General features: G+C 50.8%; 8 protein-coding genes across 8 annotated transcripts; 4 read left to right on the top strand and 4 right to left on the bottom strand.

The window, feature by feature from the left end:
* Positions 1-144: 144 nt before the first annotated feature.
* IAR55_004731 (uncharacterized protein) lies at positions 145-4150 on the bottom strand (the record flags this gene model as incomplete). Its single annotated transcript, XM_066947828.1, has 7 exons — positions 145-166; positions 243-379; positions 530-744; positions 813-3552; positions 3612-3956; positions 4027-4089; positions 4145-4150. The coding sequence occupies 7 exons, from the start codon at positions 4148-4150 to the stop codon at positions 145-147; spliced, it is 3528 nt and encodes a 1175-aa protein (XP_066801287.1).
* A 478-nt stretch (positions 4151-4628) lies between these two features.
* Positions 4629-5727, top strand: IAR55_004730 (uncharacterized protein; the record flags this gene model as incomplete). The annotated part of the gene is made up of 4 exons (XM_066947827.1): positions 4629-5170; positions 5237-5415; positions 5482-5585; positions 5644-5727. The coding sequence occupies 4 exons, from the start codon at positions 4629-4631 to the stop codon at positions 5725-5727; spliced, it is 909 nt and encodes a 302-aa protein (XP_066801286.1).
* Positions 5728-6368: 641 nt separating this feature from the next.
* On the top strand, positions 6369-6866 carry IAR55_004729 (uncharacterized protein; the record flags this gene model as incomplete). The annotated part of the gene is made up of 1 exon (XM_066947826.1): positions 6369-6866. One exon carries the CDS (start codon positions 6369-6371, stop codon positions 6864-6866), a length of 498 nt encoding a protein of 165 aa, XP_066801285.1.
* A 341-nt stretch (positions 6867-7207) lies between these two features.
* On the bottom strand, positions 7208-9327 carry IAR55_004728 (uncharacterized protein; the record flags this gene model as incomplete). The annotated part of the gene is made up of 3 exons (XM_066947825.1): positions 7208-7544; positions 7629-8975; positions 9065-9327. 3 exons carry the CDS (start codon positions 9325-9327, stop codon positions 7208-7210), a joined length of 1947 nt encoding a protein of 648 aa, XP_066801284.1.
* A 1144-nt stretch (positions 9328-10471) lies between these two features.
* Positions 10472-11779, top strand: IAR55_004727 (uncharacterized protein; the record flags this gene model as incomplete). Its single annotated transcript, XM_066947824.1, has 4 exons — positions 10472-10599; positions 10674-10791; positions 10909-10989; positions 11063-11779. 4 exons carry the CDS (start codon positions 10472-10474, stop codon positions 11777-11779), a joined length of 1044 nt encoding a protein of 347 aa, XP_066801283.1.
* Positions 11780-12057: 278 nt separating this feature from the next.
* On the bottom strand, positions 12058-12555 carry IAR55_004726 (uncharacterized protein; the record flags this gene model as incomplete). The annotated part of the gene is made up of 3 exons (XM_066947823.1): positions 12058-12168; positions 12274-12414; positions 12496-12555. The coding sequence occupies 3 exons, from the start codon at positions 12553-12555 to the stop codon at positions 12058-12060; spliced, it is 312 nt and encodes a 103-aa protein (XP_066801282.1).
* A 382-nt stretch (positions 12556-12937) lies between these two features.
* On the top strand, positions 12938-14466 carry IAR55_004725 (uncharacterized protein; the record flags this gene model as incomplete). The annotated part of the gene is made up of 6 exons (XM_066947822.1): positions 12938-12969; positions 13052-13122; positions 13293-13438; positions 13575-13631; positions 13952-14157; positions 14319-14466. 6 exons carry the CDS (start codon positions 12938-12940, stop codon positions 14464-14466), a joined length of 660 nt encoding a protein of 219 aa, XP_066801281.1.
* A 159-nt stretch (positions 14467-14625) lies between these two features.
* On the bottom strand, positions 14626-17242 carry IAR55_004724 (uncharacterized protein; the record flags this gene model as incomplete). Its single annotated transcript, XM_066947821.1, has 10 exons — positions 14626-14692; positions 14782-15295; positions 15358-15484; positions 15549-15649; positions 15706-16036; positions 16099-16511; positions 16569-16687; positions 16757-16933; positions 16992-17076; positions 17146-17242. The coding sequence occupies 10 exons, from the start codon at positions 17240-17242 to the stop codon at positions 14626-14628; spliced, it is 2031 nt and encodes a 676-aa protein (XP_066801280.1).
* Between the last annotated feature and the right edge of the window lie 878 nt (positions 17243-18120).

Raw genomic sequence — 18120 nt, 5'->3', positions numbered from 1 at the left:
CATTCTGAACAATCCCAACACAGGCTATGCGCAGTATCATTCTAACACAACTCGGGCAGTCTGGACAGCCCCTTCTCATAGCCAATCCAATGGAGTCGTATTCCCTCTAAATCTCTTACTCGTTTCTGCGCAGCTAGACAGTGATCATACAGTCAAAGTCATGATCCTACATGGATCCCATCCGATCAGCTTCTGTCGTTCCTCGACTGGTGATCAAGTAGCTGGATAATCGCGGCACTCACCCGTCAATCACAAAGGCATCTACCGTCCGGCCATCCGACGCGCCCTGGCGTAACGTTGCGATATCTGAGCTATCTCCGAATGTCGCAAGGAGTAGACCTGCATCTTTGACAGATGCCACGAGGGAAGGTACGGCGGCCTAGACCACCCAGTCCGTTGTCAGCACGTACAAAGAAAGAAGACGACCAATTCACGGAGAAAGCGGAGCGGTGAAACTTTCCATTCAAGTATGGGGAGGTGATGGACACAAAGACTAGAACACAGAGATAAAATTCCCGGCTCGACTCACCAGCGTCGTGCTTTCCAATATCACACCTAACAAATTCGTACTCTTCGCAAAATTCACCGCTTCTCTCACACTCAAGCATCTCATATCTGATTCTTCACCCTGAGGAGTAGGTATCAATCTCCTTCTCTTCCCTTGAGGTTCTGATCCCGTCTCTGCGTCCGAAGAGGTTTCTCTACTTCTGGAGATGCCGCAATATGAAGCGAAGAAGACGGCATCTAACAGAAAATATTAGTTCTGCCATTCCGATGCTCAGACATCAGATCTTGATCTTCACCACACTCACAATTAGGCTGTTTCCAATTCAGCGCAGTACAGACCGTTGGATCAAAGCTTGAAAAGATGATTTTCCTCCCGGGGCTGATCTTTCCAGCTTCATACACTCTTTGCAGGACACAATCCACCCACTCATTCACTTCTAAACTTCTACCCAGACCCACTTGCGCCGCATCCACTTCACGTGTATATTGTAATCGGAGATTTATTCCAATCTCTGAAGGGAGAAGGGCCAGAACATCTTCCAGACTTGCTAGAGATGATGAGATGATGCTATACCACTCGCTCGCCTTCAGGGATGACGGTTTTAGAGGGGGTTGTAGTGATAAGTTCCGTCGTTGCGCGAGGGCGACAAACTGAGTATGTGTGAGATCAGATACGCCTATATCGACCCCTTCGAAGGGAAGCTTGTACTGCGGGTAAACGACAGCGATGCCATCCTTCGTGACTTGCACCACGACATGGACGTATTCGCCTGAGAGGGAGCTTGCGGTTACAAGTGCGGATTCCTTGTTGGCCGAAGACGACGCTGCAATCGGAGGAGGGCGGACGGCTGGTGAGGAGGTAGAGACGCTGAGAGGTCGATGTGACTGGAATTGATGGGCATGATCTTGCGTGGGTTGAGAGGGCGTGACTTTGGACTTCCAATATGTCTCTACTCGCCCTCCAATCTCGAGCTGAGCGCCTTCGAAAGGTTTGATGCAGCTGACTTCGAATGCGACTTCTCCTATTGTCTTGAGGTTGTGATCAAGTAATGGAGCCACGATGCCTTTGTGGTACCGTATGTCCTTGAAAGTCGTAGGCAGAACGATAGCTCGACCGATTACCTTTGATCCGAATGTCGGGTAGAGTGACAACTCCAAGGTGAATCTTTGCAACGATTGAACTTGGAAGGAGAACACTTCCCTTTCGTCGGCTAGGGGAAGGATAACGCTATGGGGGACCGCGGTGACGTCACGTTTGCTGGTCATGACCAGCTTGAGGGACGACCAAAGATGAAGAGAGTCCTGGCCCGATCGAGAATACAACTTGATGGGGGGTATCTTATCCTTCGACGATCGTGAGAATGGATGACCAAGTGACAATTGAATCAGACATCGTTGGGCGAGGAATTCGTGTCCGTAAACTCGCAGAGGGATGATTGGTGGAGGAAGCGATAGTGACGGGATGAGCTCGAATTCGTCCATTGGTGGATCCAGTTCGATATCTGAGCCTGGTGATAAGCTATCCATCTGAGGATCGGCAGCCAGACCCAGGTTCTCCATCCCTTCCAACGTGTTCTGTTTACCGGTCAATCTCGCGCCGCTGTCAAGCAGGAAATTGAGACATTCCACATGTCCGAACCAAGCTGCATACCAGCCTGGCGATTTCCCATACTCGTCGGCAGCATTGACATCACACCTAGCCTCCACAAGGACCCTGATACAAGCGAGATGTCTGGAATCGCCTCCAATTGCAGCATGGTGTAGAGGTGTCCAAAGATTGTACTTGTCTTGTCGGTCCTTTCCACCTCCGTCAGCACCACCTTCTTCAACGAGCAGTCGACAAATCGCTTCGTGTCCAGCTTTCGCGGCGAAATGCTGAGGGTAAAGACCTTCTGAGTTGGGTAGGACCTTGGCGCCGCATTGTAACAGCAGCCTAGCCACCTCTACATGGCCAAATTGACAAGCAAGAGACAGAGGAATCAGATCATTGGATATGGCTGTAGGTTCGAGGGTGATCTTGCCACTGACGAAAATGCGCACGACTTCAAGGTGGCCTTGAGTGATCGCATGCATGAGCGGGGTGTAGCCGCCCATATCGGTGGCCGAAGGGTCGACAGTATGAAGAAGGAAAGAGACGATGGGGGCGTGGCCATGCATAGCGGCGTAATGAAGGGGTCTTCTGTCGTATGCATCGGGCTTCTCGAGTAACCCAGGCCTGTTTTGAACGCAAAGCTGAACAAGAGGGAGTGATCCAGCGATGCAAGCCGTATGTAATGGGCTCCGACCGTTGATGTTGTCGATATAATTGTAGTCCAATCTCACCGAATTCAACACGGTGTCCAGTTCTGCTTCTGGCGCATTGAGAGCCGCTCGCCAAAGGATCCGCATCACTCTTCTCTCCTTGTCGCGACTCTGACGCGCTTTGGCCACCTTCAGCCAATCAACGATAGCCGCATGGCCTGACGAGAGAGCCTTAACGAGATTTGCCTCGAGATCTGCCAGTACATCCGTGGCTAGAGCTCGTCCAGAGTCGGCGTCATAGTCATCTCGTCTGTTGAAGGACAACCCATCGGCCCCTATCGCTTCGGGCAGACCCCTTTCCAGAAATGACGTTGAGATATGCTCTGACCCGTTTTCCAGATCTAGCAAGTTGGCAGCGACGATATCCGAAAGTTTCGCGATGAACTCTCGGTTGAAGCAAGGTTGGACTTCGACTTGACGTTCGATGTATAGCTCCTTCGTATTACTCTTACTTCTTTTATCCCATTTCTTGAGGATCTTTCTGAAACCCGTCGCGTTGATCTCGATGAAGCCTTGTAATTTGCCCAGATCTCTCTCAAATAGCCTCCAACCTTCTTCCAAACTTGCCCATTCCGCATCTTTCCGCGTGCTGTCTCCTGTAGCGAGCCCTTCGTCGGCGTCCGCTTCTCGACGTTCCGGATCAGAAGTGTTCGTCGAATGTTGTAGCAAACGTTTTCTATTAGATAGCAGTGTGAGGAGTCGTAATCTGAGATCACGTTCTTTGATGAGATAGAAAGTGTTAATCTATCAGTAGTTCAATCAGCTCTCCCCATTCAGACCTGTGTGATGATGTGCAAGCTGACCTTTTCTAACTCTCTTTGTAAGGTAAAGAAGAAAACATCTCTGTGAGCTCTGAAGCTCTCTCCCTTATCGTACGATGAGCCGGTCGGATCTCGACTCATCAAAGAGCTAGCACCGCTTGGCGCAGGCGGCTCCGTCTCTGGCGGGAGAGGTTCCAAGTCCGCTGCGGTCTGTCTGATAGAATCATCTTGAGCTAATTCAGAAATAGGAGGAGCAGGAGAGGGGGAATCGGATTTGCCGTCGGTAGCGGTGATCGGTCGTTTTGCAGGTCGAAGGCCTAGTGATAAGAGCGAGGCGTCGGAGGCAGGTCGGCCTGCTGCGTAGGAGTTGATGATTTTCTTTAGTGCCTATAGATCGATTGGGCGGGGTAAGCAATGAACGCTCTGTAGGAAAAAGCACAACCTTCTAGGCACTTGCCTTGTAGTTCAGGTAGTATTCTCCCCAGCCCGGGACTTGCTGAGACTGGATAGTCTTTCCGAACTATCTTTACGTGTCAGCGATCTGAGCCAATGCTATCTGGTTCGGCTCGACACACCTTCATGATGACAACCTCCTCCTACTCGTGGATAGTTACGAGTGTTCGCTGAAATGAGGCCGTAGGTTCCTCTACCAGTCGAGTTGTCACCTCTCTTTGTACAGGCGCGAATTGAGCGACCGAGGGATCCTAAATGCTTCTACCGTCTCGTCTGGGCTTGATAGATAGATAGGTCAGATCATGGGAGCTGTAGTCAATGTCGAGAGACGGTGGAGGTACATTTCAAGCCAAAACGTCGGTCGTCGAAACCAGTTGAATGGATGATGCTTGGCACGTGCGTGAACCGCCAGGAGGTAGAAAGAATGATTACATAATCTCACATCACGCTGTATTTTAGCTTTACTTATTCCTCCACCTTAATGGTCCACCTCTTTCACCCACGACAACAGACGGGGAATAGGTGACTTGTACAGACGTCTTAGAGCTTCATCCTCATTTCAACAGGACCCCCCATCTTCATTCTTCGTAAGAGACATCGACCGCAATGACACAACTACACCCTCTCATCGCTCAGATCTTCGCATCAGCCAACATCCCATTACCCGAACTATCTTCCACTTCGTCCCGAGGTGGTATCGTCACCCACATCCCGACATCTCAAAAATACTTCACCAAACACCAATCAGATGTCGTCCAGATGCTTGGCGAAATATCAGGCCTAAGGGCGATGGCGCTCACATGTCCTTCGATCGTTCCCTCCATATTGGGGTTCGAAATCTCGTCAAATAAGAAGGAAGCAGGAATGGTCACCCAATATTTTCAACTCATTTCACCGCCGAGGGGTCGATCGATTTCGGGAGAATTGGGACGCAAACTGGCTGAGATGCATAGACCTCCACCAGAGGCATCGGAGGGATATACTGGGAGATATGGCTTTGGAGTGAAGACTCATTGTGGGGTGACGGAACAGGATAACACATGGGAAGAGAGTTGGGAGGTTTTCTTCCGGGATAGGAGATTGGGAGATTTGGTGAAGAGGATTGGAGATTCGCAGATCACCAAAGTCTGGGAAGAGATGAAGCAAAAGTGAACTTCCATTTTTATGAGCTCCTGTCTGGGCTACATGGAGAAGCTGACTTGGAGCGATCATAGAGCTGTACCCCTTTTACTACATTCCTTCGACCCACCTCCCAAACCTGTGATCCTCCACGGAGACTTGTGGTCCGGCAACAAAGGCTTTGACGGAGCAAGCTCTTCAGCCGTGATCTACGATCCTGCATCTTATTACGGTCACAACGAAGCGGATCTGGGTATCACACATATGTTTGGGGGTAAGTGCTGTCTCTTAGATTCGTGCTACACGACTGGATCTCCTATCCATCTCACGCACGACACAGGCTTCTCCGCCGAATTCTATGACGAATATCACAAGATACATCCGAAGAGTCAGCCGCATTACGACGAGAGACAGAAGCTGTATGAGCTGTACCATCATCTGAATGTGAGGAGTTCCTTACTCAGGGACTGCAAGCTCTGAGCTGATGTGATGTATCCATAAGCATACGTTGATGTTTGGCGGTGGGTACAAGAGTGGAGCCTTGAGTATGATGAAGTCGTTGGTGAGCTGGGCCGAGACGATGTAGGACAGACCACGAGACAGGAAAGCATCCCAAAGTCGATAGAACGTGTATTGCCGTAGAACTAGACTTTTGTAGCGAATAGATGTATGCGGTGATGCGGTGTAGCTCGCAGTGCCTCGCTTGAACCGGTTCCTCGTCATCAACAACAGCCGCAGCAGTAAGAGCCACGGAACGAGATGTTCGCGCAAAGAGATAATCGTCCGCGGGTCTCGGCCTTGGGACAAAATCCACGTGATATGGGTACCTGGATACCGGATGACGCGGGGAATGCTGGAATCGTCGAGGGTATCATGACAACTGTGGAGTTGACGTACAAATCCAACATCCTTTTTTTATAAGCTTATTGTATTCCGTTGTTGTCATAACATCTTTCATTCCTCCATCAACGACCACAACCTACATCTTATCACTCTTTCATCGACCAACTTTGGGGGTCTGAAGTACTACTCGGACGCTATATCAGGTCGTCGCACCGGTGAGTATGGGCTTTGTGACCCAGTCACCCTCGGCACCACGTCCTCTCCGTCTGACTCTGCACTACTTGACTCTGCACTACGGCTGCATGAGCACTAACCTGTCATTCACATCTAGTATAACCTCATTCGTCCGGCCTAGCACCCCACCTTGATCAACGCACACGCAACATGTCCGACAGCAATACCGTCCCCATCCCCATACCGGTCGCCACCCAAGCGTCCTCCTCTCCTTCTGTTGCAGCTCCTCTCACCTCTCCTTCATCACTCCACAGAAACACCACATCACCCCCGATAGACCCTTCGAAACTGAACAACGAGCTCGCTCCACTCCCACCACCCCCGATCGACCAAAGCACCATCGTCCCCATCCCGTCCCCCACTTCCAGTCAACCCTTACGTTCGCCACAAGGACAAGATCCCCCCGGCACCAGTGCGCCCCTTGATTCCGCCTATCTCGATAGCGGACTACCGATCGAACCTGCTTCCCATCCGACTATCGCGGAGACAGGTGTCCCTGCGTCGAGCGGCGAACAAGGGCCGGGACCGAAACAGGGTCAGTTGAAGAGAGTGGAGAAGAAGAGTGATGGGGAGATCATCAAGTTGGGGAGTCTGGGTGGAGAGGGGTTGAAGTTGAAGCCGGCGACGACGGGCGAGGAGGATCAGTAGGTCTGTGGGGAGGGGACGCGAGGGCGAGGATCCAGTTGAGAGCTGGGTCGAACCGTATTGCCAAAGATTGCGAGCAGGCGATGAGAGATTGTGGGACATGAAGGGTCACGTTATTTGGCATTCAGAGAGAGCGAGCTCTTGACACAGATGGTCTACGACGGACTCGACAGTACCGCTTCGTCAATACACGTACTCTCCATGAGCGGACACAAGACATATATCGTATTGCGTAGTGGAATACATGATGCGTGGTATATTGGTGTCACGATACGGTGATACAACCTGGACTCTCCCTTTGTGTCAAAGACTTGTCTGTGAGACATCGAACCACCTTCTCCCCACTACATGCCCCGCTTCCCTTCCTCCCAAACCATCTTACACCTTGGAAACCTCAAGCTCCTCTTGTCTTCCCTCCCCACCTTCTCACTCTCCGAGAAATATTCCACAGTCATCATCCTCCCCACAATCTCTTCTGGATGCTTCGCATACCTCAACCTCTGTTCAGCTGTGAATCCTGATCCTACAGAAACCGGATGACCATCGTGTTCGATCCAGACATTTGACATGGCTTCGTGCTCTGCGAAAGTGCCATCGATGGCCAGACGCATCGTCGAGGTGTCCAGCGATTTGACGATGTATTCTGCATCTTGCCATTTCTTGAACTTTCGAATGTCAGTGCTGTGAAAGCATGAATAGTCAGTCAATCAATCAGTTGGCGCTACACGACGGGGGAATCGGAGCGCGAGCACTTTGTCCACTTACGACCTCTTCCCCTTGTAGATTCCGTCCGCTCTCAGTATGAGCCCTTCCCACCCCTCGTCCGCGGCTCGTTTCACCATACCTTCCAGCTCTTCTACACTCCCAACTTGACATTGCATCAGATCTTTCACCACTTTCTCTTGCACTCCTTCCTTCTCCAGTTTGTCGTTCAGCCATCCTCTCAGAAGCCTGATGTCCTCTATCCTCTGACTGAACTTCCTTCTCAGTTCAGGATTTGCATGCAATGCTTGTTTCCCACGTACTTCGGCCCACGGTAGGACGTCGAAAACGAAGTAAGATAAGTGAGGAATGGGGATACTGCGCCTCATAGCTGAGACGGTCGATGGGAAGTCTTCCACGAATGAATCATCGGACGTCCATATCGCAGAGATGGCCGAACCATCATCTCGTGGCTTCGTTGTCGTCGTTTCGCTCTCAGATTTAGGTCGCATGACACAAATCTCACCATCCAAGACCAATCGTTTCACCACACCTCCATCTCTTCGTTCAACGATTTCCGGATCCACAACCAACCTTTCTCTCATCTGAGGCATTTGACCAAGAAGGACGAGCTGTTCTTCCAGCCTGCCCAGACAGGAAAAAGGTTTTCCAGATCGCGAAACGAAATGAATCGAGACCACTTGCAGAGGATGATCTTTATTATCCGAAGGGAGATCGGGGATGAGGAAATCGAGAAAAGTGAGACATCGTACGCCGTCCAGTTTTCGAGAGGCGTACCATGGCGCAGAAGATTTGGAGAATAGCTTGTCGAAAGGTGGTTCAATTGATTTGCCAAGGGCTACTTCGAGCTTCTCCAGGTTTCCAAAATTGGGCAGGATGGGTGTCTTCTCACTATCGCTCGATGACGACGCGTTGGAACGGAGGGAAGCCATGCGCGAATTCTGCGATGAAGGTGGGGACACTGACGATGAGACGTGAGAAGAAGTCGATCCGTCTGCTCCTTGTGTCTGCGCATGGTCCATTGCCCTCTTCAAGTCAATATTTCCGACCTCACTGCGAACGGTATTCCCCAACTCCCACTTGACGCCTTCCAACGTTTTCCCCCCAAACCCAACGACCAGATTCCGATCCAACAGTCTCCCAAAAGTCTCCATCAATTCCTCCTCTCCCAGGACTCCGTTCCCAGCAAGGAAACTCACGGTCACATCTTTGGCCTCATTCCCTGTCACTGTTTTCGATGCGAGAAGACCAAGGAGTTCTGTTATGGAGGTTGGGTATTGGTTCGGGCTTGATGGTGATGGTGAAGACCGGTCAGGATCCGGCTGAGAGGTGATGTATTTCTGGATGGTGGAGAAGGAGAGGTGGTTTCGTCGATCGTGTTGATACACACTGTGGGATATGAGGGAGCTATTTCAATGTCTGAGACAAGATGTAACATATACAATGTTGGGTAGGCAGTTGGCCACATGACGACTCACCATTCCAACAGATGCCTCAGATCCGGATATTCAGCTATGATCTCCTGTTTTGCCGACTTGGAATTCACAGTTGCCACGCGTCGTTGTAGATCTGCTACTCGTCGAAGCTGATCCGCTACCGAGACTTGATTCTGAGCGATTGAGTAGTGTCGCTCAGCGATAGCGTAGGCAAGGGCGTTTCGAAAGTCTATTCGACGGTGAATGAGCGGAGGACGACAGGTTGTAAGCGATCTACCGGTCGACAGTCGAACTGTATTCCACATGAGTGCGCTTGATACGATCGAGCCTTTTGCGAGGAAGTAAAGGAGACCGTCATGGGTGGGAAAGAGAACGCATTGTCGTGTGAAGCAGTGAGTTGATCAAAAAGTACAATTGATCGACCTCGACCAAGGTGGCCCGGGTGAGTGGAAGGTGAAGTGAGGTGCCCCACACCATAGAACGCTAAAGTGGCAGTGTAGGCCTTTTTGCGCTGATCTTGAAACAGAAGCGTCGCTGAAAGTGCATGCCGAGGAATAGAGGAACAGACGGTCGAGGTGAGCGCGACATTCGAGGGCAGGTACGTGGTGTATGTGGACATACACGCTGAGGCAACAGACAAGGTGAATCAGAATTTGTCTGAAGCTCAATTTGATGTGTGCCAAATGCTCCTGTACAGTACTGTTGCTTCTCTACTCCTGCGTGATGTGAGAACGCTTCGTTCAGAATAAGTTCATTCGCATACTATAGCCGTCTGAAAGTGGTTGGTGGCATTTCACAAAGGCTCACATGACACATAAAGTGTTTTGTGGCCTTACTGCTCACACAGCCTGTGTGCTCAGTATCAAGCGGTTTAGACATAACACAACTTACATGCGAACAAAACACTTCTAGTCAGAACACACAGCGAGGAAAGCGATTGACCGCATAAAGAACGAGGTCGCGGCCATTCATTTCGTGCGAGCCCATACAACCATCCCTGTCCCCAATGTCATATGCTCTTTTCCCGATCGCGATACATACTATGTCGTCTACAAACAAATCGAGGGGGCACCTTTCCGGGATGTACCACAGCAACATCGACATATCGCATTGGCCCAAATCGAAATTTATGCGGAGCAATTGCATCGATTGAAGAGTGCCAGATTTGGAGGACCATCCGGTCTCGTATGTCTGCCGAAACGCCTATGGGAGAAAGATCCGAGATGGACCAGCGAACTACGGTATCGCGAGAGTTCCAAGCGTTCTTATGTTTTCTGCCATGGCGACCTTAGCACCGATAATATTCTAGTCCATCCGCACACTTACGAGGTCGTTTGCGTGCTTGATTGGGAGTATGCTGGATTTTATCCTGTCGAGTTTGAGGGGCATTGGTGGGAGGGGAACGGAGGTAGAGGGCGTAAAGAAGAAAAGGACGACCATAGGGCTTTAATGGATATCCTCAGGGAATTGGCAACACCCGAATCTCTCGCGAAAGCCGACACTATGCTTCAGACACCGTTGCGGGCCAAGACGAACGCTGCGAATGCGAAAACACTGAGGAAGATACCTCCCGGCTTGTGAGTGTCTTCGAAAATCCAGCGTATCTGAAATTATTGGCTCACTTTGATCCTTGACTTGTCCAAACGTCAAGCAATTATCCTATCGCGGCTTTGCAGCCGCCGAGCATTATGGCTGCCCTAGACGCTCTTCTCACCCAAGCTCATCGCTGTCTGGCTGTGTTGGCGATAAAAACACCCCTTCCCGACACAGTGAGCTCCACAGTCCCCTCTTGAATATAGGTCTTCGCAGTTCAACGCGGGCCAAAATAAATCTTCAACGTCGGTAAAGGAGGTACATTACGACTCAATCTGGAACGCGCGCACCAGCTTTCCTCTCGGGACGACTACTCCAGTTTATCCGACCCTGAAGTGGACTTCAGAGCAAGAAAGCAACGAGCAACGACCGAAGTGCGTACAGTGAGGTTTAGCGTAGAAATCCTTGTCCGGTGACCTGCTCATCCAGTTCCTCTGCGCTCTACAGCTCTCCAACTGTTTGATGAGCCTGGCCATCTCGGGACGACTTCTATGGCCAGGTCTCGCCCAGCGTCTCGACTACTACTACATGGAGGTGTTCTACGGTCCCAACGGCTACAAAGGCTGGAAGCCGCTCAATGACGATCATTCTGAGCCAGTTCGAAAGTTCGAATTCGAGAAGAAATGGTCAAACAAAGCTTTAATAGACGAGATCGGTGTTTGGCCCATCCCACCGAATGATCCAAGACGGTATCAGCCTACTACGATGTTCTCGGGAGCCGCGGATCCAAAGCTCAATCCGGCGTTGTATGACCCGAGCTCGTCCGAATACCCCTTGAAACCACCGCCTCGACTTCGAAAACGTCAGAAAGGCTGGTTGCGTTTTGGAAAGGCCACGACAGCTGAACCCACCACGGAGAAACCAAGAGTCGAGAAGTCGGTCATGGACCTTGCGAACGGCAAGCCTGCATGGTCCGATATCGAAAAACCGTCGGATCCGGACATCACGGAGACGGGCGATTTCGCCCCCAGCAACGAAGACGGTCCTGGCCCGACAACTGGACAGCTGGTTCGCAGGACGCCTCCATCCTCGCCAGATCGACTGATTGCCCTCAGAGATTTGGATGCCCAAGGCCTGCTGAAGAATTCGAACATTTCGGCCCTTCCATCCAGGGGCAGAAGTGATCGACATCCCGCAGTGCACTCACAGTTATCTCGGTTGTAACGACGGCCAGAGAGACACTTGAGCTCGTAAGACCTCATTGCGCAACATCATGGGGAAATTCGAGATCTCTCGCTATCTGCTGTAAAGGCAGTGAAAAAGGCTTCTACTTAGCCCAGACGCACAGAGGCGGTCGCCATGGCAGCGGCAGGGATGTTACAGAGGGTAGGAATTGGTGATATAATGTTACAATGCATGCACCAACTAAGCCTCCCGTTCTAAAGATTGCAGCTCAGCGATCATTCAGTATGCGTCAGAAGTGGATGCGCACTCACTCTAGTCTATTCCTTCTTATACTCGATCGGAGTATTCAATCCCACTCTATTAGCAGTCGCAACGATCCTCTCCTCCTCCGACATTCCATGTATAGGGTTATATCTCTTGAGTAGTTCCTACACCACGTAAATCAAGTAAAGATGAGCTCCATTACCCTCCGTTTCTCCTTGAAGATGTTGGATGCAGATATCTCAGCGGGAAGGCCCATAAGTCCCACTCACGCCATGTATCCTGGAAGCTCGCAGGAAATCCCTCGTCTCCAGAAATGTCTTTGCCAGTGATTCTGCACTCGAAGAAGATGCCACCAGGGATCGCAGCTGGACGATCGGTGCAGGATTTCGCTTTGTTCGAGACAATCGAGACTGGAACCAGAAATGAAGGAAAAAAAACGATGGGTGAGCAAGAATGTCACGATCAGGAAGAGGTGATAGAGAAGGACTTACGGCGAGTCGAAGTTCTCGAAGCAGAGATCGATAGAGATGAGGTATGGGCGTTGTGGACATGGCTGCGACGTTGTTGGAGAGAGGAGACTTGCGCTGAATGAGTCGCTTAGCTAGATAGTCGGCCTGTCGTGGAGAAATAGTTGTAGTGTAAGTTAAGAGGAAGACGATATGATCGATATCACAGACTGGGACACTCACTACTTAAGCACTTTTTGCGAGCGGGATCAAATACAGTTGATTGTGGACGGGGCTCCACATTTGACTTTTCCCACCCAAATCTTGCATCCCAAATTCAAGCTTGTTTTTCCATTCTCCGACTACAACGGTTGAGTGTTGAGATAAGACCATATCGAGCTCATCACCACAACAACGACCACATCACTAGGTTACGGACGTGTGTTCAGATCTACCACCACCACAGAGAGCTGCTCGCGGAACGAAGATGTCACACCTCCCCACTCCTGATGTGCCTATGTGAGTGTCTCTTGCTCCAAAGCAGCTTGCATGTGGGTTTCGGGGGACAAAGTCGGGGCTGATTCTGGACTGGACGGTGCAGGGTCCGATTGAGCTACAACGATATCCACACGGCTATTCAGAACGCCGCCGTGAAGATCAAGGAAGAGTTTGGTACGTCGCCTTTGCGCGTATCATCCTACTGTCCTGTCGAGAAGAGAAGACTGATGTCTACCACCTCTTACCTAAATCCATACTCTTCCTCATCAACTTTCCTGATTCACCCAAATACGACAATGCTCCCTTTGATCCCACTGCTCATCTGCCCGCCTGCCTGCTCGCAGCTCCCACACTGTTCATCGCTATTGGCGGAGGAGGTTTCATCCCCGCTCGGATCTTACGAACTCAGCTCAAGACCGATATCAATGGGAAGAAGAGAAATATCCCAATCCAAGCGGTCGGTTTGGTCCTATACGAATCCATGGGTGGGGTGAGTGTGTTTGTTCCCATGTGAACTTGGGATACCTGTTTTCTCTTCGTCTCTTCTGCTCGTAATCGTTGTGATCCGTCGTCAGACTTTCGAAGCTTGAGGGGAGTTAGGCTGATAGTGTCGTTCCTTGTCATAGGTCGAAGAGAAAGTCGGTACCGAGGTGGTCAGGACCCAATGGCTCGATTTCTCTACTGTGCGTACTGATGTCTCTCTGCGAAACAAAGGTTTGTACGATCGAGTACTGATCCAACAACATTGTGCTTCTTCTTCACCTTGTCCAACTCCCCAACCCTCTTCATGTCCTCAAACTGCGTTTCTTCCTGAATACTCCAACTTTACAATCACCTCCTCACATCCGTCCGTGGCTGCCATCCCCATATTTTACTTTCCTTTTTCTCACAATCGCATAACCCCTCTTCTCAACCGATCTATTTTCCCTTTCGTCAAATCTCGACTTTTCCACCCATTTTCCTCCGCCCTCACTGTTATGCACCTATACTCCGAACCTCACAGCTCGGCCAAAACTTCAATCACGGCGGTCTCCTCGGTCGACGCATTCTCGTCGTTGACGAAGTCGACGACACGCGGACCACACTCATGTACACTATCCGAGAGCTGAAATCCGATATCGAGAAACAGCTTGCCGACGTGAAAGATGAGAAGGAGAGGGAGAGATTGAGGGAGGAGACGAAACTGGCGATTTTCGTGGTCCACAACAAGTGAGTTGGTAATTCTCTGCTTCTCAAACAAGATCACGATCACACACAAACACTCTCTCTTCCGGCCATACCGTTTCGATAAAATCCTTACATACACTTCCACATGTCCAATATTGACGCGACGTTCACTGACGCTCATCGTTGCTTTATCCCCCACACAGACTCAAGGAGAAAGCTGGTAAATTAGACGACGACGTGGCCTATTTCTCCGCCGTAGACACTCCCGATCTCTGGCTCGCATACCCCTGGGAATGCGATGGAGACATCGAGGCTCACGACGGCTTGAGGGCTCAGAACCCCAAATTCTGAAATGAGTCTGGGACGACGTAGGAGTGAATGAACCATTTATAGAGTTTCGGGAAAACGACAACACTCTGCTTGATCGGAAATGTCATGACATAACATAACTTGTCGTTGCTTTAGTGGTTGATCGGACCAAGCAAGCTGCATGGCAATATGGACTTTGAATCATCTTCTCTTGCTTCGTCGAGAACGTCTCTCTTCTTCAGAACTAGATGATCTCTTCCGTCTACTACTGCAATCGGTGCCGAACAATGATGAAAGACTCGATGATCAGCACCGAGAATTGCCAACAAAACCGTGATGGCGATGACGGGGACTCACCTTGATCCTCTCCTCTCCTCTTCTTCTTCAGATTGCCAACCTTCCGGACCCAAAGTGGCCGAGCCACCATCTTCTCTCTTCCTCTTACTTCGCACCTCATCATCCTTATCCCTCTCCTTCTCCCTATCTCTTCTCGACGACCGTTTCCTATCCTTATCCTTATCCTTATCCTTATCCCTATCCCTATCCCTGTCCTTGTCTCTCTCCCTATCTTTATCTTTACTCTTACTTCGCTCCGAAGGTGGAGGAGGCGAACTGTAATCTGAACTGTAAGAATCGTAACTCCTTTCCCTCTCCCTTTCCCTTCTCGAAAATCGTCGACTGCTTCCGCTCTTCTTGACAGGACTATAACTCCTACTTCGTCCTCTGTCCGAACCACCCTCGCTAGCTCCGTAATCGAGCGATCCAGCACCAGAAGTATCGACTCGATCCTTGTCCCTGAAACGACCGGCTTTCGGTCCGGTGGGGGCATTAGGGAACGGGACACTCGCTGCAGCACGAGGGCCAAGAGGTACTACGAACATTGATTCCCCGGCAATCAGCCATTCGCCCGCCAGTAAATAGCACCTGACTTACCGCCTCCTCGACCCCGCAAAGCCACTCCACGAGTGGGCATACCTCGTCCTGAAACCATTCCTCTCCCTCTTGTTCCCTGCGTACCCATCGCTACATTGACATCTCCAGCCTGGGCTTCGCCTCCAGCCTGCGCCGATCACAATCAGTCGTCTTGTCTGGGAGCGTCCCGTTCTACCGTTGGTCACACTCACGGTTTCAACACCCTCCTCTTGTTTGAGGGACTCTTCTCCCACTTCTGGCGTCCCCGCGGGTCCCGGCTGAGGCACAGGCGTTGCACTCGGTCGCACGTTACCTAATCGCTACATCAGTGTCTAGTCCTAGAATCCGACTTTGATAGTAATGACACACCTTGCCTCGCACTATTCCCCTGTTGCATTCCCTGACCCATACCTTGTCCCTGCCCCTGCATCTGTCCTTGCATGTTTCCAAAACCGCCTTGACCTCCTCCACCCATTCCGATGCCCATATCCATCCCTTGCATTGCCATCATCTGCTGCATTTGCGCTTGCATCTGGGGGTTGAATCCCATTCCATTCATCATGTTCATCGCGTTCATCGCGTTCATGGGGTTCATCTGACTTCCGTTCATCGGCATACCCATCTGCATGTTCATGTTCTGTTGAACATGGAGCATGTTGGCGATATCAGGCGGAAGGGATGCCATTGGTGGAAGGTTGGCCTAAGACAAATAACAAGACACCAATCAGCACATCGTCATAGACGGTGAGGGGGACAACTCACAAGGGCCGCTCGACCTTGTTCCATCTCTGCTCTATATCTCAGATATTTTGGATAAGTTATCTCGTCAAATCCATAATTGAACCAATCTGAAATATCGCTGCCTGGTCTTCTCCAAGGTTGACCCGAGCCTTCGAATTGAGTCATATCAATTTCGAATACAGACTGACCCGTCGAAGGGATGATTCCCGAAGGATTTGTCGGATCGATCTTGGGTGCAGTACTGAGAGCCGTGACCGGTGGCAGTGAAGACGGCGGGAGATTCGCATTGGTGGGTTGGGTCTGCGGTTGCAGTGTTGTGGTCGTTGCTGGGTCACCAGCGGTGGGAGGGATTGGAGGATTCGACAACGCGTTGGTGGGTGTAGGTCGAGGAGCGGGGTTGTATTCTGTCGTTTGGTTTGCTGTGGGTTGGACTGCTGTGCAGCTTTCTGTCAGCTTCTTTCACTCACAGAATTGAGTGTTCGGAAGCTTACCTTTCGTAGGAGTAGAGACAGGCTGAGGTGTACTTGGCGTGGCAGGAGCAGCAGCTCCGGTACTCGTATGGGCCCATTTACCAATCCCTATGACATTAGACGGTTGGTTTTGCGGTTTTCTTCATGTCCCACAACAGAGAATCAGCACCTCACGAGCGCTCAGACCGAGTCAAAGATACTGAACAAACCTCAGATCAAGAGCTCGAGTATTTTGTCCACTAAAGACAAGCTTCACATCGTCTTCGTCCGAATCATCTTCCGAGTCATCGTTATCCACGCCTTCGTCATCTTCTTCCTCCACTCCTCCATCCTCCGGATTCTCAGCTATAGCTGCTGAAGGTTCGATACCGTATGCCGCGAGGGATCTAGGAAGCTTGAATCAGCTTGCGGTTTATTCCCTATCATCAGAAGAAGGAAGCTTACGCTGCCATGGAAGCACTCAATCCACTTGCAGGCGCACTTTTAATGGCTGCGGGAACAGTACCTGTGGTACCGGAGGACACAGCAGCTGGTGCATGAACTCACATCGTCAGCAAGACAGTACCTCAAAGTCGCCCGAGACGGAAACGCGACTCACGTGCAACGACAGCGGCAGGAAGAGCTGGCAGCTCGGCAGTATTTTGGGGGGGCGTCTGCTCGCCATACAAGAAGGCATCGTCGTCGTCGATGTCCATCTCGGGGTGGTGATATACTGTGAAATAGTGGAGCACTCCTTTGGCAGCAAGTTCAAGGTTGAGATGATAGACAAGGTCAAACGAGTGTAAACGTCCGGAGCAACTCTGGTAAAAGGGCGGAAACAATAAATTTCGTTTCGTGCTTGAACGTGGCACGCAGCTGCTATCATGACTGTATCATATTCAGCGACTTCTGCATCTCTATACGCGTCTACAAAGACGGCCCCGTTGGAAGTGGATTCTCTTCAGGCTTGGCTTGAGGAACTCCCTCCCGCTACCAGACCACGTACCGAGATCTACCGTTTCATTGGGGGCGACTTTGCTCGTTTCGACTTTCCATACCCACTGTGCGCCTTCCTCTCGCCTGAGCAAGTTGGTTCTCACGGCATTTAGGATATCCTCAAGCAGTCACCCCGCACTTAACACAAGCACGTCTGATCGACGAGGATTTGAGTCAAGCCAATTACCAGATGTTCAAGCACCTTAGCGCTGGATGAATGAAGCCTACGAGATGCATACCTCCAGATCCGCAATAGTGAAGATCGAAGGGTAGCAGACGAGTAGAGAACAGCTTCCGCATGTTATCGCTCAGGAAAACATAGCGCCGGTTCCCAACGCGAGACAGATTGTGCTGTACAAAGCCTCGTTATCGACTGTCGATATACTGACAGTGCTTGTACAAGCGGAGTGCGCCGTAACGCTAATTCAGTCGTAAGGCTTCTCGCTACATTGTCGACTCAACCTCTCAGCCGCGACACGATTTGTGGAAAAACCCTATCAGCTCTCGGGCAGCTCAGAACCACGCGGATCGATGGAATCAGGCAAGCTTAGTAAGTCTGCAATTTCTCCCCGTTCAGACACGGGCGGCTCTAGACCAG

Source organism: Kwoniella newhampshirensis, chromosome 9 (assembly GCF_039105145.1).
Source record: "Kwoniella newhampshirensis strain CBS 13917 chromosome 9, whole genome shotgun sequence".
Taxonomy (NCBI): domain Eukaryota; kingdom Fungi; phylum Basidiomycota; class Tremellomycetes; order Tremellales; family Cryptococcaceae; genus Kwoniella; species Kwoniella newhampshirensis.
This window is presented reverse-complemented; position numbering and strand designations above follow the sequence as displayed.